Source organism: Benincasa hispida, chromosome 1, assembly GCF_027475165.1.
Source record: "Benincasa hispida cultivar pf3 chromosome 1, pf3_genome.v1.1, whole genome shotgun sequence".
Lineage (NCBI taxonomy): Eukaryota > Viridiplantae > Streptophyta > Magnoliopsida > Cucurbitales > Cucurbitaceae > Benincasa > Benincasa hispida.
The window spans coordinates 88,873,542-88,888,587 of NC_143478.1; the positions used below are offsets into that span (position 1 = coordinate 88,873,542).

The 15,046-nt window shown below is 37.7% G+C and overlaps 1 protein-coding gene across 1 annotated transcript in view; it reads right to left on the minus strand.

Annotated features, from left to right (window-relative positions):
• Nucleotides 1-15,046, minus strand: part of LOC120081770 (GTP-binding protein At3g49725, chloroplastic) — a 60,805-nt gene that overhangs the window by 20,845 nt on the left and 24,914 nt on the right. The window contains exons 5-11 of the mRNA XM_039036941.2: nucleotides 6,678-6,790; nucleotides 6,484-6,552; nucleotides 4,843-4,987; nucleotides 4,696-4,751; nucleotides 4,544-4,594; nucleotides 4,384-4,438; nucleotides 4,242-4,298 (exon numbers count right to left, since the gene is read on the minus strand). Of these exons, the coding sequence (XP_038892869.1) occupies nucleotides 4,242-4,298; nucleotides 4,384-4,438; nucleotides 4,544-4,594; nucleotides 4,696-4,751; nucleotides 4,843-4,987; nucleotides 6,484-6,552; nucleotides 6,678-6,790 (546 nt within the window). The remainder of the gene's footprint in view (nucleotides 1-4,241; nucleotides 4,299-4,383; nucleotides 4,439-4,543; nucleotides 4,595-4,695; nucleotides 4,752-4,842; nucleotides 4,988-6,483; nucleotides 6,553-6,677; nucleotides 6,791-15,046) is intronic.

Below are 15,046 nucleotides of genomic sequence, written 5' to 3' on the forward strand. Positions count from 1 at the left end.
TATATTTATATGTTGTTATTAGATGTGCCCACTGCCAACCCACCCCCTATAGTAACCCCAATCCCAGCCCTCAACCCAATTTAATTCCAAAATTTATATAAAATAAAATAAAATAAAAAATTAGCAAATAAAAAACTTGAAAACCCTAAAAAGTAAAAAGCCTCCACCCATGATCTTGAAGCATGCCCGCACTCACCTTCTCGTGTCGCACGCCAGCAGCAGCATGCATGTCGACCGCCGACTCTACCCAACCCCAGACCTCCACGCACACAATCACAGCAGCTGCTAACACCACCTAGACCTCCACAACTAGTTCAAGAACTCCCACTCTCCATTCTCCTCCACGCACACGGTCGCAATAGACATTCGATTCTCCATGATTTAAAAAAAGGGTTATAGACGAACCGAATCAGGTGGGTTCAGTTCAAAAACCAAAATAGATGACATCGCCCAGACCTCCACAACTAGTTCAAGACCTCCAATTCACTTAACTTATGTACAACATGATTAGGGTTTTGTTTATATTTGGAATGAGAATACTAGAGGTGTGGCAAAAATTGGACAAAACCGGCAAACCAACCCAGGTGGTTTGGTCCGATTTCTTTTTAAAAAGAAAAACTCAATTTACTCATGTATAGAACCAGGTGGTCCGGTTTGGACCTCAGCTCACCAAGTGAAAAAATTGCAGAAACCGAACTGAATCGAGCTCTACATAAGACTATTCAATTATATATTTATATGTTGTTATTAGATGTGCCCACTGCCAGCCCACCCCTTATAATAACCCCTGTCCCAACCCTCAACCCAATTTAATTCCAAAATTTATAAAAAAAAAATAAAATAAAATAAAATAAATAGCAAATAAAAAAACTTGACAACCCTAAAAAGTAAAAAGCCTTCACCCATGATCTTGAAGCATGCCTGCACTCACCTTCTCCTCTCGCACACTAGCAGCAGCATGCACGCCGACCGTCGACTCTGCCCAACCCCAAACCTCCACGCACACAGTCACAGCAGCTGCTAGCACCATCTAGACCTCCACAACTAGTTCAAGAACTCCCATTCTCCATTCTCCTCCACACACACTGTCGCAATAGACATTCGATTCTCTATGATTTGAAAAAAGGGTTATAGACGAACCGAATCAGGTTGGTTCAGTTCAAAAACCAAAATAGATGGCACCATCAGACCTCCACAACTAGTTCAAGACCTCTGATTTTCCATTCTCCACGCACACTGTCGTAATAGACATTCGATTCTCCATGATTTAAAAAAAGGGTTATAGACGAACCGAACCGATCTGAACCGAATCAGGTTGGTTCAGTTCAAAAACCAAAATAGATATAAGCCGATTTTCAACAATTCCTCCTTGTACACCGAGCACTTTGGTTCAACCCTTGATTTTGCCCAAAACCGAACCGAACTGAACCGTGCACACCTCTAGAGGATGCCCAGCAACATTTTATCAACTAAAGAAGGCCATGTTGACCGTTCCCGAGTTCGGCCTTTTGAATTTTACCCGGCCATTTGAGATTGAATTTGATGCTTCCGGTGTAAGGTGGAGAAATGACCAATAGTGTTCTACCGTCATCCTTTAACGGTTACACCAAAACAAGGTTGTTTATAAGGGAAATAATGGATATCGTCTTTGCGATACAAAAATGACAGCCTAAACCTTTGGTAAGAAAGTTTATAGTACGAAGTGACCAAGAAAGCTTGAAACTTTTGCTTGAACCAAGGGTGATTGCTGGAAATGAGCTGAAATGGATAGCCAAACCATTAGGGTATGGATAGTATAGAAAATCAAGCTTAATTGTCTCTGTCGTAAATTAGGAATTGTTAGGATGGTTGCCTTGTATATTCTATTTCCATATAGATTTAGATTAATTGTTTAATTATAGGTCTTTGATTAAGAAATCTTTTGTATATATGTGAGGGTTTTCTCACCACTCAAGAATAAGAAATATCACTTTCTTATACATAGCTTCGGATAGAATGAATGGAAGAACTTCGTTCACTACCGAAAATAAATAAAAGAGATTTATCGTATCTTTTTATTGTGTATCAAATTAATTGGGTGTGCGAGTGTGATTTTTTTTAAAAGGATATCAAACTTCTCATTAAGAAAATGAGACTAATGCTCCAAACTACAAAGAGGTCAATCAAAAGAAGAAGTTGAAAACTGAAAATGAACAAAAGTACAAAAACGAAATAGCAACTAAAAGGAGACAATGAAACTCTCCAAATATATGTTCAGATCTTGAATAGAGCAACCCTTAAAGCATTCAGATAATGAGCACCAAGAAGAAGACTTTAAGTGCAATAAATCAAAGCATTCATCACATGACCGAGAAGAATCCTTAAATATGTGCTGATGTCTTCCGTTCTATAACTTGGATAAAAAACCCTTAGCTACATTGGTCCACGAATATTTGTGATTGATGACATAAACTCCCAAATATCTATGGCGCAGATTAGTGAAGACAAAGAGCTCAATGGTGTATATGGTTAAATGTATGGCGTGTCAGCAAGCTAAGTATCTTTTGCTTCCTCCAGGGGATTTTTTTACAGACACAACCCATTTCAAAGCAAATTTGTCATATATGGTTAAATTTAATGGCTATTAGAAAATTCTTGTGGTCATTGATTGATTGGTCTACTTCACACAAGTTTTGTAGTTTGAGTCTTCACCTTCATCACTGCTATTTCTTCGTTGTGTGGATTCTTTTTCTTTGTGCACTCTAGGTTGATCACTTCTTTTTCAATTTTTCCCCCATCCTGTTCGCACCACAATTTCAACCCTGAATCTTCAAATGTGTCTTCTGTTTGTGTTGAATTCTTGCCATTTTAACGAAATCTGATCCAAGTATCTTGAAAAGAATGATTCAAATTTTAAGTTAATGGCTATGAGAAAATTTGTGTGGTCGTTGATCGATTGGTCTACTTCACACGGGTTTTATAGTTCCTGATAGTCAATAAAGGTTTCTTGAAAAGAATGATTCAAATTTTGGGTCAAGCTTTTTATAAGAATACCACTTTCATTGAGAAAAAATGAAATAATATAAGGGCAACAAAAACTCGTCCACAAAAAGAACCCTCTATACGAGAGGGGTCCAACTAAGCAAAATAACACCTATGGAATAATTACAAAAGACCTTCGAATTCAAAGCCCAAAGAGAAACATGATAACGCACAAGGGACCAAAACTCACAGGGATCCCTCTCCACTCCTCTAAAATTCTATTGTTTCGCTGGCCCACAACACCCACAAAATAGTGCACACCCTCGCAAGCCATAGAAAGCGAGCCTTCTCCCCCGAGGCGGGTTGAGAAGGGACCCTCAAGCAACACAACCACGTCTCTGTGATGGGCCCCCAAAAAGCCGAACAACAGGAGAAAAGTTTGTGTTTGGTTGAAGGTGGCATATGAAAAGAAATAAAAATATAATATAAAGTTAATTTTTTGCCAAACTTATGTTAAAACCTCATGCCAACACAGCCAAGCGTTATCTTATAATTAGATCAACTAAGCCCAAAGTCTATTTAAAACTCTTTCCTTTTTTCTTTCCTTAATGAAAAAGCCACATTCATTGAGAATAGAATAAAAGAATATACGGGCAACAAAAAACCAGCCCACAAAAAGAGGAGACCCCTCTATAAAAAGGGACTCCAACTATGCACCTAAAGAATAATTCCAAAAGGCCTTCAAAATGAAGCCCACAAAGAAACATGATAATGCACAAGGGACCAAATCTCACAAGGGTCCCTCTCCACACCCCTAAAAACCCTATTGTTCCGCTCACCCCACACCACACACAAGATAGAACGCACCCCAGCAAGCCAGAGAAAACACCAACGTCTCCACACCCCTAAAAACCCTAAGCGGGTTGAGAAGGGACTCCTCGAGCACGATCCCGACATCTCTGTGACGAGCCCCCGAAACACCAAACGTTTGAAAGAGATAGTCCCAAACTGAACTGGAAAACTCACACCAACCGAGAAAATGGTGAAGGTCTTCTTCTGCCTTCCGACAGAGAATACAACAGAAGGGGCCCAAAACCGTGGGTAACTTCCTCTTAAATCTATTTAAAACTCTTTCTGAAATCTACCAAAAGTGAAATTTAAATTTGGCCCAGAGTCTATCATTCACATGAGATCACAATTCAACGGTACTGAAGATACAAACTACAAAGATATGTGAACTTTCTGCGCATAAAAAAAGAGTCAGAGCAAGCTGATCATACCACTAACAAGTCTGCTTCAACAACTTCTTCTAAAGTTGCATGAAATGCTTCGACCAACTACAGAAAATTTCTCTGTCTTAGCTAGAAAGATTGAAAAGAATAAATTGTAAAGGAGAAAAGTGATAGATCATGCTTTCAATACCTGCACAGGCAAATCTGAAATAAATCCCACCGTATCACTTAGTAGTACTTTTCTCCTGAAAATTATATAGACAGCAAAAGATGATAGAAAAAACCTATGAAAATTAAACGATAGAAATCAACACAGAGTATCACTTCCAATACATTAGAGATCCTATTACCCAGAAGGAAGAAAAACACTTCTTAATCTGGGATCGACAGTTGCAAACAATCTGCATAAATCCAGATTCCAGTGATGAAATCAGATGGAAAATATTGACCGAAAGGTATCCGAACCATTAGTCAGTAACAACTGGAAAGCACTTTAAGATACCTAGAATCACTATAGAGATAGTTGTCTGAGAGTGCACTGACTAATGTTGACTTCCCCTGTTAAATGGATGGTACAAAAGCTGTTTAGATTTTCTTCCCACCATGGAACACAGGAAACCATCATACATAATTGGAACTGAGCACCTACAGCATTAGTGTACCCAACAACCGCAACAGTAGCTAAATGTTGGCCATTTGAACCTCCATGCCTCTTTCGAGAAGCACGTTGCAAAGAACGTGTACGACGAACCTCTTCAATTTGGGAATAAAGATGATTTCTTCGTTCCAAAATTCTGGAAGAATAGTTATGGCACTTAAACTACAGAAAGAAGTGAAAATCAAATACAAGGAGAAAACAAGGGGTACAATACAGCTTCTCCGTTTCCAGATTCTTTTGAAACAATTTTTAACAAAAGGAAGAATTTCATACATGATATGCAATTTCAAAAGTGGGGAGGAAAACAAAGCCTCAAGTCAAAAAGAGATTACAAAAAAAATACTTTTTCAATTGGCCAAAGGCATACTTGCTTTTATTTAAAGGGAAAAATTCAATTTTCACCTTTAAACTAGTCAAGTTGTAACAATTTTTACCCTGAACTTTCAATTTCATCACACTGCACCCTAAACTTAAAACAGTGTTGCAATCTTAACTTTAAACTTGAAAAGATGTTGCCATTTTTACAATCAGATGAAACGGAAATAAGACTTTTTCATTGAATTAATGAAATTAGTCTAATGCTCGAAATAAAACAAATAATGAAAAGAGAAAATACAACAAAGAAAATGGGGCAAAACAGGAACAAAAAGAAAGTATAAGACATATATATGGGAAAATTTGAAACTAAAATAAAATTTATGAGTTTTGGCAATGTTGTTCAATGGTTAAGTTGTGGATTATTCAAACTTGAATGTGTGTAAAACTTGATATTATTGAAATGGGTGACTTAACATAGATTTTTATCTTGCTTTTTGATAAAATAAGTGGGTGAATTAGTAGCAATTGAATCGAAGGTAAAAATTGCAACATAATTAAGTCTAGGGCCCAATTTGATGGAATTGAAAGTTTATGGCAGAAATTGATACAACGTGTCACGTTGGAAAAAAAATGGATCTTTCCCTTATTTAAACTATAATTGTTGGTAGGTGAGATAAGTTTACACCAAGATAGAGCTTAAAAAAATCTAAGAAACCATCAAAAGAATTCTCCTTGTGGAAGATTCTATAGTTACATTCAATTCAAGCCACAAGCTCACAAGAAAATGCCCGGGTGAATTGAAGCCAAAACACATTTTCTCTCTTGAAAAGGTGTCCACCATTGTCAATAATATAGGGATATTTGTGTCCATGTGGAGGGCAACATACCAACTAAGAATGGAGAGATTATAATTCCAAGATTCCAGCAAGAAGCAATATAAGGACAGATGGCCACTCAGTCTCACAGATTCTTCTTCCCCAAGGGAACGACGTCCTAGAGGATAAAGCACATATTGGGAGTCTATTTTATTTTCTATATAAAATAAAATAAACTATAACACTTGCCAGGTTTTTATTCTTTCACGAATAAGCTTCCAAAGTTTAGTACCAAACAAGCTCGAGTCTCCAGGTATTAAATTTATATTTTTGCACGTTTGTTTGGACAATGAGGTTGGAGTTCCCCGTTGTCCCATTGTTTTGCCTTTCTTGGGCTTGAGGACTCTTTATCCTCTAATTATTATTTCATTTTTAATTATATTGTTTGTAAGAAATGAGTTCCAAATAAGTTACGAGTATTTAGCATCACAGATTCAACCTTCGCCGCTGGAGTTGAAGTTCAGTCTCTCCTGCACCACTTATAAAGCCACGCCCCCCACTCCCTCTCCTGCAATTAGATAACTTCACAAATAAAATACTCACTACATCAATTGATGAAAAACCACACAGAAATGACAACTTGGATTGTTACTGTTTTTCTTATTGCAAAGCTGTAAATGCAGCACACTATACCCTCTGGCACTAACAACTTCGGCTTCTCCCGTGGCACCAAATGTATAACGTCCATCAAGGCCACGCACACGAACCAGTCTCGATTTTTTATACATTAAAGCAGCCAGTTCAGCCTATACATAATAAAAAGGAACACAGCAATTAAATAGGTGAGATGATTTATCAATGTGCAGATATTCGTGGTCTTTTTTCTTCCTGGTGAAGCATAAGAAACGGTGAAAATGTTAGTATTGTCCAGGAATTTAAAGATAAATTCTAAAAATCTCTTGATCTCTGGAAAACATAATTTAAAATTTCAAGCACCATATCTCCGACGGTGCTTGTTAAATAGGTTGAAACTAGAAATCCAAGTAGATCAATTGAGGGCAGGAATTATGTTTCCTACCAAAGTTTTGCAACAGAAGATAGAGTTTATGTCAAACTAATGTTGATTTTTTAGCCCTTAATCTTAAATTAATTAATTAATTAATATTTTGATGATAACAAACCTACTTTTATTCATTAAAATTTTGAGTGCTTTAAAGTGTTTATTGCGTAGAACTCGGAACAACGATTCCAACACAATTTGAATTACTCAAATCGGAATTTAAACGAAGAATATATGGTCAAAACAAGCTTATCGGAAAAATCTCGACCTGATGACGTGGCAAAATTTTTCTAGTCAAAGTGGGTCAATTGAAAGGTGTCACTTGGAGCAATGGAGGAATGACACATGGTGGAATTTTTATTTTTGGATTGATTTTAAAAAGAAAATGAATTGAACAAGAAAATGTTAATATTATTTTCTGTTTGTGTTTAACGATTAATTTTGGACACATGGTGGACATTTGCTTATTGTTGAGTTTAAAAAAATTGATTTTAAAAGATGTATATTATTATATTATTATAATATTATATTAAAAATTGAATTTTTCTCCACCATTCAATTTTCTTTTACCAACATCCAATGGCCCAAATTGAACTTGGTTTTCACCTACCCCATCTCTTTTTAAACTCTTCTCCAAAATTAAAACAACTTTCATTATTTTTCAATCCTCCATAATTCACTTAGAAATATATTACAATATGCTATAATATCATAGAAAAGTAGCAAGATAACCACTAACCTTTCGAAAGGGCTAGACTCTCCCAAATTCCTACATTAGAAAAACCCACAAAATGCTTCACACCCCAACCATACTTTCTCATACTATTTATAACTAAAAAAAAACCCAACAAACTTAATGTCTAATTACTAGAATGCCCCTTACTACTCATACTAATTATCCCAATATATTTCTAACTAAGGTTCATACTACCTTGGTTCCTAACACCTTCCAACAGAGAATGCAACAGAAAGGACCCATAAGCAAGGGAATCTTCCTCTTAAGATGATCCATAGTGTTAGCACGGTCGTGTAAGACTTGCCAGTTAAAGAACCTCACTTTCCTAGGGATTTTAATCCTCCACAACACCGAAAACACGGACAAACCTAAGGGAGAAGGATCAATCAACTGTAAGGGATCAAGAATCCAAAACCTCACATCACTTCTCCCACACCTAAAAGGGTGACCCTCAAGTAAGGAAAGAAGATAAGTCATCTCCATCGTTTCCCTAATGGAAAGAGCGCGACAGAACCCAAAAGAGAAGGAATAAGAGCTCCCTAACCACTCAAGCAAATCACAAAAAAATGGTTTTTAAGATCCAACAAATGATACAAATGGGGAAACAAGAAACAGAAAGGTCTCTCCCCCACCCAGTAGTCATCCCAAAAATAAGTCTCTCCCCCATCCCCCACCAAGCAATGAACAAATTGAACAAAAAAAGGGACCTCCTTAGAAATAATCTTCCATAAGTTCCGGTGAGAGCCTTTTAACCCCTTTAGACAGCCACTCAAAAGGGTGGGTGTAACAGTGCAAAATTTCAATAAACTGTATTTATTTATCTTGCATTATTCGGATTATATTTAGGATTTTAGGGATTTGGAATTTGTTTATGATGGATGGATGAATCAATACAAATTAATCTTGGTGAGAGATATGGATTTAATTCAATTATTGAGAATTGAATTTAAACTTTGGTTTAATTGGATTAATGGTTGAGATTTTATTTCCTTTGGAATTTTATTTGAATTTTGGAGATAATGAAATTGATTGGAGTTGTTGTGATTTGGTTTGATGCGCCGCTGCTCACGCCGACGCTTCCTACTAGCTGTTCTTGCGTCAGACCTAGCCACCTGACATTTTCAACCGCGTCGGCCTTTTCCGCTCTGCCAGAAACTTGGAGTTTGGGTGAGATTTAAGGTTTTTTTTTGTTTTATTTAATGGGTTTGAATGCCCATTAATTTGGTCGGACTCAAGTTATACCCATGATGTGTTGTTGCTCAGGTCGGGGTTTCAAGGCGTTTTTCCGCTTTGTCCAGCAGCTTCAACGGTGAATTTGGGGCTGTTTCGGCACACTTTGTGGGTAAGACAGTAATTCTTAGGTGGTTCTGTTTGGGCTTTAACCTTGGAATTTGTGTCATGCTTAAGGATTGGGTTTTTGGCTATCATTTGGATGTAATTGAGAGTCACTACGATTTGGGTAAATGATTCGAGACGGGTTAAGATAATTTTTTTTGGATGGATTTAAGCCTAATAGGTTCAATTGATTTTTGGTTTAGGTAGTAGTGTTGACTTATGGCCTCTCAAGTTAAAGGGGTGATAGCTCTCAAAAAGAGCTATTATTCCTAGCTTAATTTGGGCTCGTTATTGGATTTTATGTGTTTATTTTCTCTATTTTGTAGGTATCGAGCAACCAAGAAGTAGAATGGGCGATTTGGAGCCGATTGGGGTTAATTTGAAGCAATTTGGAGTTTATTTGAGCATCCAGGCTTCAAAGGAGTTGAAATTACCAAATTGTCATCGAGTACCATCAAGTATTCTATATATTTATTAATGGCATCGAGTATAATCAAGTAAATTGTCATAGAATAAAATGCTTCAATTGAGCGTCGAGTATCGAGTAAAGGATCATCGTGCATCGAGTATTAAGTTTTTGACAGAATGCTCAACGTTGCAACGTTTTCCCCGATGCCCGTGGCCCTTTTCTGTCGACAGCGTTGCAACGCTGCGATGATTTCTATAAATATCTCCCTTCGTCTTTAGGTCAAAGAGTGCTGAATTTTGGAGGCCGAAGTTAAACTTCATTCTTCTTCCTTTCCCTTCAAAATTTAGTGTCTTTAGGTTAGTTTTTCTTTTTGTTTTTGGTTGTAATCGACGAATTGGATGTGTATCTCAGATTTGTCTATGAATTAGGAGGTAACTCCTATCTAATTTCTTTTGAGCAAGAGTCCTATGTTTATTTTCTTGAAGGTTTTCTAATTAATTTAACTGAATTGTTGTGAACTCTTTGGGTGGATTCGTTTTAATATTAATAATAGAGTTTCGATGAATTTTTTTGACAAATTAATTTGTTGAAATTCTTGTTTGCAAAATCATTCTAACCTATGCATTTTTGATTGATTAAGTTGCATGTATTAGGATCGCATGTTTATGGTCTAGACTTTGGCCAAACTCATGTATACCCTTATATAATCTTTTCCAAATAAATCATGCTATAAGATATGGCTTTTCCGGCTTGTAGTATGTCTCAACAATTGAACCCTTTCGTAATGCAGTTCAATTTTAACTTGTATGTCGCTAAGAAGGAAGAGTTGTAAATTGAATTAGGGCTAATTTGGTTTAATATCGAATATGGCTAATTGGGCTATTAGATTTTCTAATAGGTTGAGGGATTGACAAATTCAGTGTAATTAATTGATGCCTAATGAAAGAAATTGCATAGGAAACTATCTCTTGCTCTAGAAATTAGATAGACACCTATTCTAGATTACATTTACCTTTTGATTTTCAATTTCACGCATACATCTCTTCCACACAAAACCCCCCATTTACCGCTCTAGTTAGAAAATTAACTTAACGAAACAAATCGCGCTTCCTTGCGGATCGACTCGGACTTACCATTTTTGCTACATCTTTGTAGTGAAAGGAGTAGTTCGGTATATACAAATTTTCTTTTGATCAAGTTTGAAGCTTCTTAACGACGTAAGTTTCAGACTCTATCAAAAATGACATTGGCGGGGAAGCCATTGATGTTTCGTTAGTTAAATTTCTAGTTAGAGTCTTCTTTTGCTTTTGATTTGTTTTCCCTTTTTGTGTCAAGCATGGACAAATATCATCAACAAGGATGGGGACAATCGAGTGAAGCATCTCGGCTTAGTGACGAGGTTCATGACCTTCGAGGTCAACTTGCTGAGTTAACTTCTTTGGTTAGTCAATTGGTTGCAGGTAACCCGCAGCAGGTGCAAACATGTAGGATTGATCACCCTAAGCAAGCATGCCCAAGTCTGCAGTGAAGCCCTATGCCACGAGACTACTCCATGGGAGGGTATCCTAGTTATATGGATGATGATTTTCATTGGCCTAAAAAGGAGGAGTCTTATGGCTATGGAAACCTAGGATGGGGCCAGTTCCACTATGATTCACACCCTATGACATCCGACATGACGATGCATGCTCACACCACCGACTCAAGTATCTCATTAGCAGATGTGATTAAGACAACTTGCTATTAACTATATTGCTTTTTAGCAAGAGATTCGCAACCTCCACGAGAGCTTGAGTCTTCAGACTGAGGTTGGAGCTGATCTTCAGAGTTTGATAGCTCTGAATCCATGGCAACGGCGCCATTTTTGACAAGTCGGAGATTCGGGCGTCGTTTATTCCCAAACTCCAAACTTGATCAAAAGAAAATTTATAAATACCGAACTACTCCTATCACTACAAAGATGTAACAACAGTGGTAAGTCCGAGTCGATCTGCAGGGAAGCGCGATTTGTTTCGTTAAGTTAATTTTCTAACTAGAGCGGTAAATGGGGGGTTTTGTGATTCATGGGCCCAGATACAACCTAATCCAGGCTAAACCAACCCATGCCCACCTTTCCCCCGCCTTTTCCATAACTCCGGCAACCTCTTCGACCATTCCTCGATCCTAAACTCATGGAGGTGAAAAGTTGTAGCATCGAAGAACATTTCTTCTGTATGTGGAGAGCGAGCAAAGGATTCTACATAGAATATATGAAAAAAGGGCAGAAAATACAATTCTCAGTGTCTATGGCGCAATGGTTAGATGAAAGCTTGAAAAAGCTACTAAACGGTCCAACGTTTGAATTCTTCCTACTAAAGGAAAGAGTCGATCAAAGTGTCATCCGCCTTTCAAAATATCGTGCTAACAAAGGATGGTTTGTGGAGTGTGCGGTCTGGCCCTCAATAGGAGGAAGAAAGAACATTCACATTCCTTACGGGGATGGAAAGCCTGGTTGGCAAGACTTCAGTGACATGGTTAGCGTTTGTATCAAGGAATCCTTGGCCCTCTGGTTCGTTCAGAGTCTATCCAACCTTCAACAAAGGATGAAAAGTATATCTCTGCGGAGAAGATTGGTAAACATCCTTCAGATAGACCACCTCTAAGTCAGAAAATGAGAAGTTAAAAGGACTCCAGAACCTCTGTTTCAGCACTAGAAAAACAGAGTTCCAAGGTCTCGATTCTCCTGCTCGAAAAACAGAGTATGCAACATCATTGGGTTATCAAGAATTCAGAAGTGTTCGAAGCAGATTTTAATAACTTATGGGTTGTCTCACGCCTCTTTGAGTTTGATAGCTGGTTAGATATCAGTAATACGCTCAAATTATACTTTCAATCTAATGTCATTATCAACCCATTATTTGCAGAAAATGCACAGGTGGCTTTGGACAGAGGCGCAATGGATGAATCAATCGAGAATCCAGACAAATGGCAGAAGTTTGGTTCCTTCCACCTCAAATTCAAAAAATGGGACAAATTCATAGTAGACCATTGTATTCAAAAGGCTAGCTCTCAATCAAAAATCTTCCTCTGGACTACTGGAACGAACAAACATTCAAAGCAATTGGTGCCTATTTCAGAGGCTTGGAGAGCATTGCAATTGAAACTTTAAATCTGCTTAATGTCTCAGAGGTCAAAATCCAAGTTAAGAAAAATTTATGTGCTTTCATTCCTACAACAATAGAAATTACAGATGAAAAGAGGGGCAAGATCTTCTTGAACTTTGGTGATATTTTGTCGATCAACCCACCAAGCAAGGTTAGAGGAGATCTATTCATGTTCGATTTTACAAATCCAATTGACATTGTCCGTTTAAGCCAAGTTGTGAAAGATGGGGAAATATTAAGTAATCCTTTAGATTCCAAGTTTGAATTTCTCTTCCCTTCAAGGTGTAAAACAAAATACTCCAGAAGTCCAGGCATCAAAATGGAGGAAAAGTTTAAGCACAACTCTCAATTCGATCCAATGTCTAATCAAAAAAGTTGTTGGTCCAGTCATGGAAGTTCACTTACAAAGTTCATTCACTCAAGAAATAGCCAAAGTGAATACTAATGAGGAGAAGAAGAAAGAGACAAAAAATACGAACAGGGATCCGTTCGAAATCCGAACCACCTCCTAGAAAACCTCTCGAGTTCCCGAAAAATGAGACCCATTTTTATACTTTATCAGAAGTGCTATTAAAGAAGAGAGAGAACGTTACTAAAAGGAAGTCCAAAAGTTGCAACCGTCCAACATCCCCCCTAAAAGGCGCTAAAGAATCAATTCAAAAGAACTTGTCAAATGACTCTTCGTATTCTCACTAGGAAGACAAAACAGCACCATTCATTAAAGAATTGGATGACTCACGCAATCAAAGTGGTTATTCCAAGCAAGCATCAATCTCGATTTTTGAAGTCTCCATCCAACCCAAACAATGAAGAAATGATTCCAAACTCTCTCATTAAAGAAAGCATGGAACCAGGCCTCAATAATCTCTCCCTTCCTGTTACCAATCAGGAGGAAATTGCAAAGCAGTAGGATCTTGCATCCCTTCGACCCCAAGACCAGAAAGTCAACAAATTTCACAAGGCTCTCAAAGCAGTTATAAAAAAAATCATTTGGGATCAGACCATTCCCTGGACACTTCGCCAGGAAGCAAACTTCTTTTCACAATCCATGGACTGCAATCACACAAACCCAAACCTACTCGAGTTATGTTGTGCAAAACTTCAAGCCCGGGCTTAGAAAAAGTTAGGTCAGTATCCTTACCTTCTTCCAACAGTTTCTTTTCTCATTCTTTAAGCAAATCTAATGAGCATTTCAACCCGATTGCACGAGGTTCTCATTGCAAGTCTACTCTCTCATCCAATTAAGACACTGAAGACTTTGAAGACGAATTGTTGGTTAGTGTAAGCAGTGAAGAGCCTGATCAAGAGGAAGTCGAAGAATCCAACGCTTTTGAAGACAATCTAGAGGGCATGGACTACTCTTTGAATCAATTATTTCAACCAACAAAAGCTCCTACACAAGTCAGCAGTGAAGTCTTTCCATTTCCTCCTCTAAACCTGATGGATATCCCACAAATTATGCACTCCATCCTGAATGATTGCGATATTGCCCTGGCCTGATCAAAGGGGCAAGAAGTGTCAAGGAAATGCTCCATCCGTAGGGTGTTTTATAATGAAGATATTGTTATGGAATACAAGAGGGCTCGAGGATTTTTCTAAGAGATTGACCCTTAAAAGATTTCTGAAAAAGATCAATCCGAATCTAGTTTTGATTCAAGAGAAAAAAAGAGAGTTTCGAAGGAGTATTTATCAAAAGCCTATGGAGTTCGAAAGATGTAGGATGGACCTTTGTGGAAGCTAAAGGAAGATCAGGAGGTTTGCTGACAATGTGGGATGAAAGTAAAATTTCAGTTGTTGACACAATCAAAGCTGAATTCTCCTTAACAGTCGAGTGTCAGACAATAAATAAGAAAAGTGTTGGATTACGAACGTATATGGCCCCACAGATTATAGAGAAAGAGGAAGATTGTGGGCAGAATTATCTTCCCTTGCTGTAGAGCATGCAGAACCTTGATGCATTGATGGAGATTTTAACAACATTCGAAGTTGTGAAAGATTCCCAATAGGAAGAGCAACAAGATTTTAACAGCATTCGAAGAAGTTGTGAAAGATTCCCAATAGGAAGAGCAACAAGATTTTAACAGCATTCGAAGTTGTGAAAGATCTCCATCCTAATGGCTCGGTGTCGGATCATTGGGATAAAATTACATCTTCTTGGTTCATCTCATTTAGAATACTACTGAAAGAGGAAGAAATCTCAGATTTTCAAGTTTTGTTAAGCTTAGTTGCAACAAAAGATGTGAAGGACTGCTTCGACAAACGCTCATGGTCACTGGATTCTAATGGCTTGTTCACTGTTAAATCACTAGTCATTCATCTTCGCAAAGCCCTCCCAATCGATAAATCTTAAGACAAGAACTTTGGAAGTCTAAAAGCCCG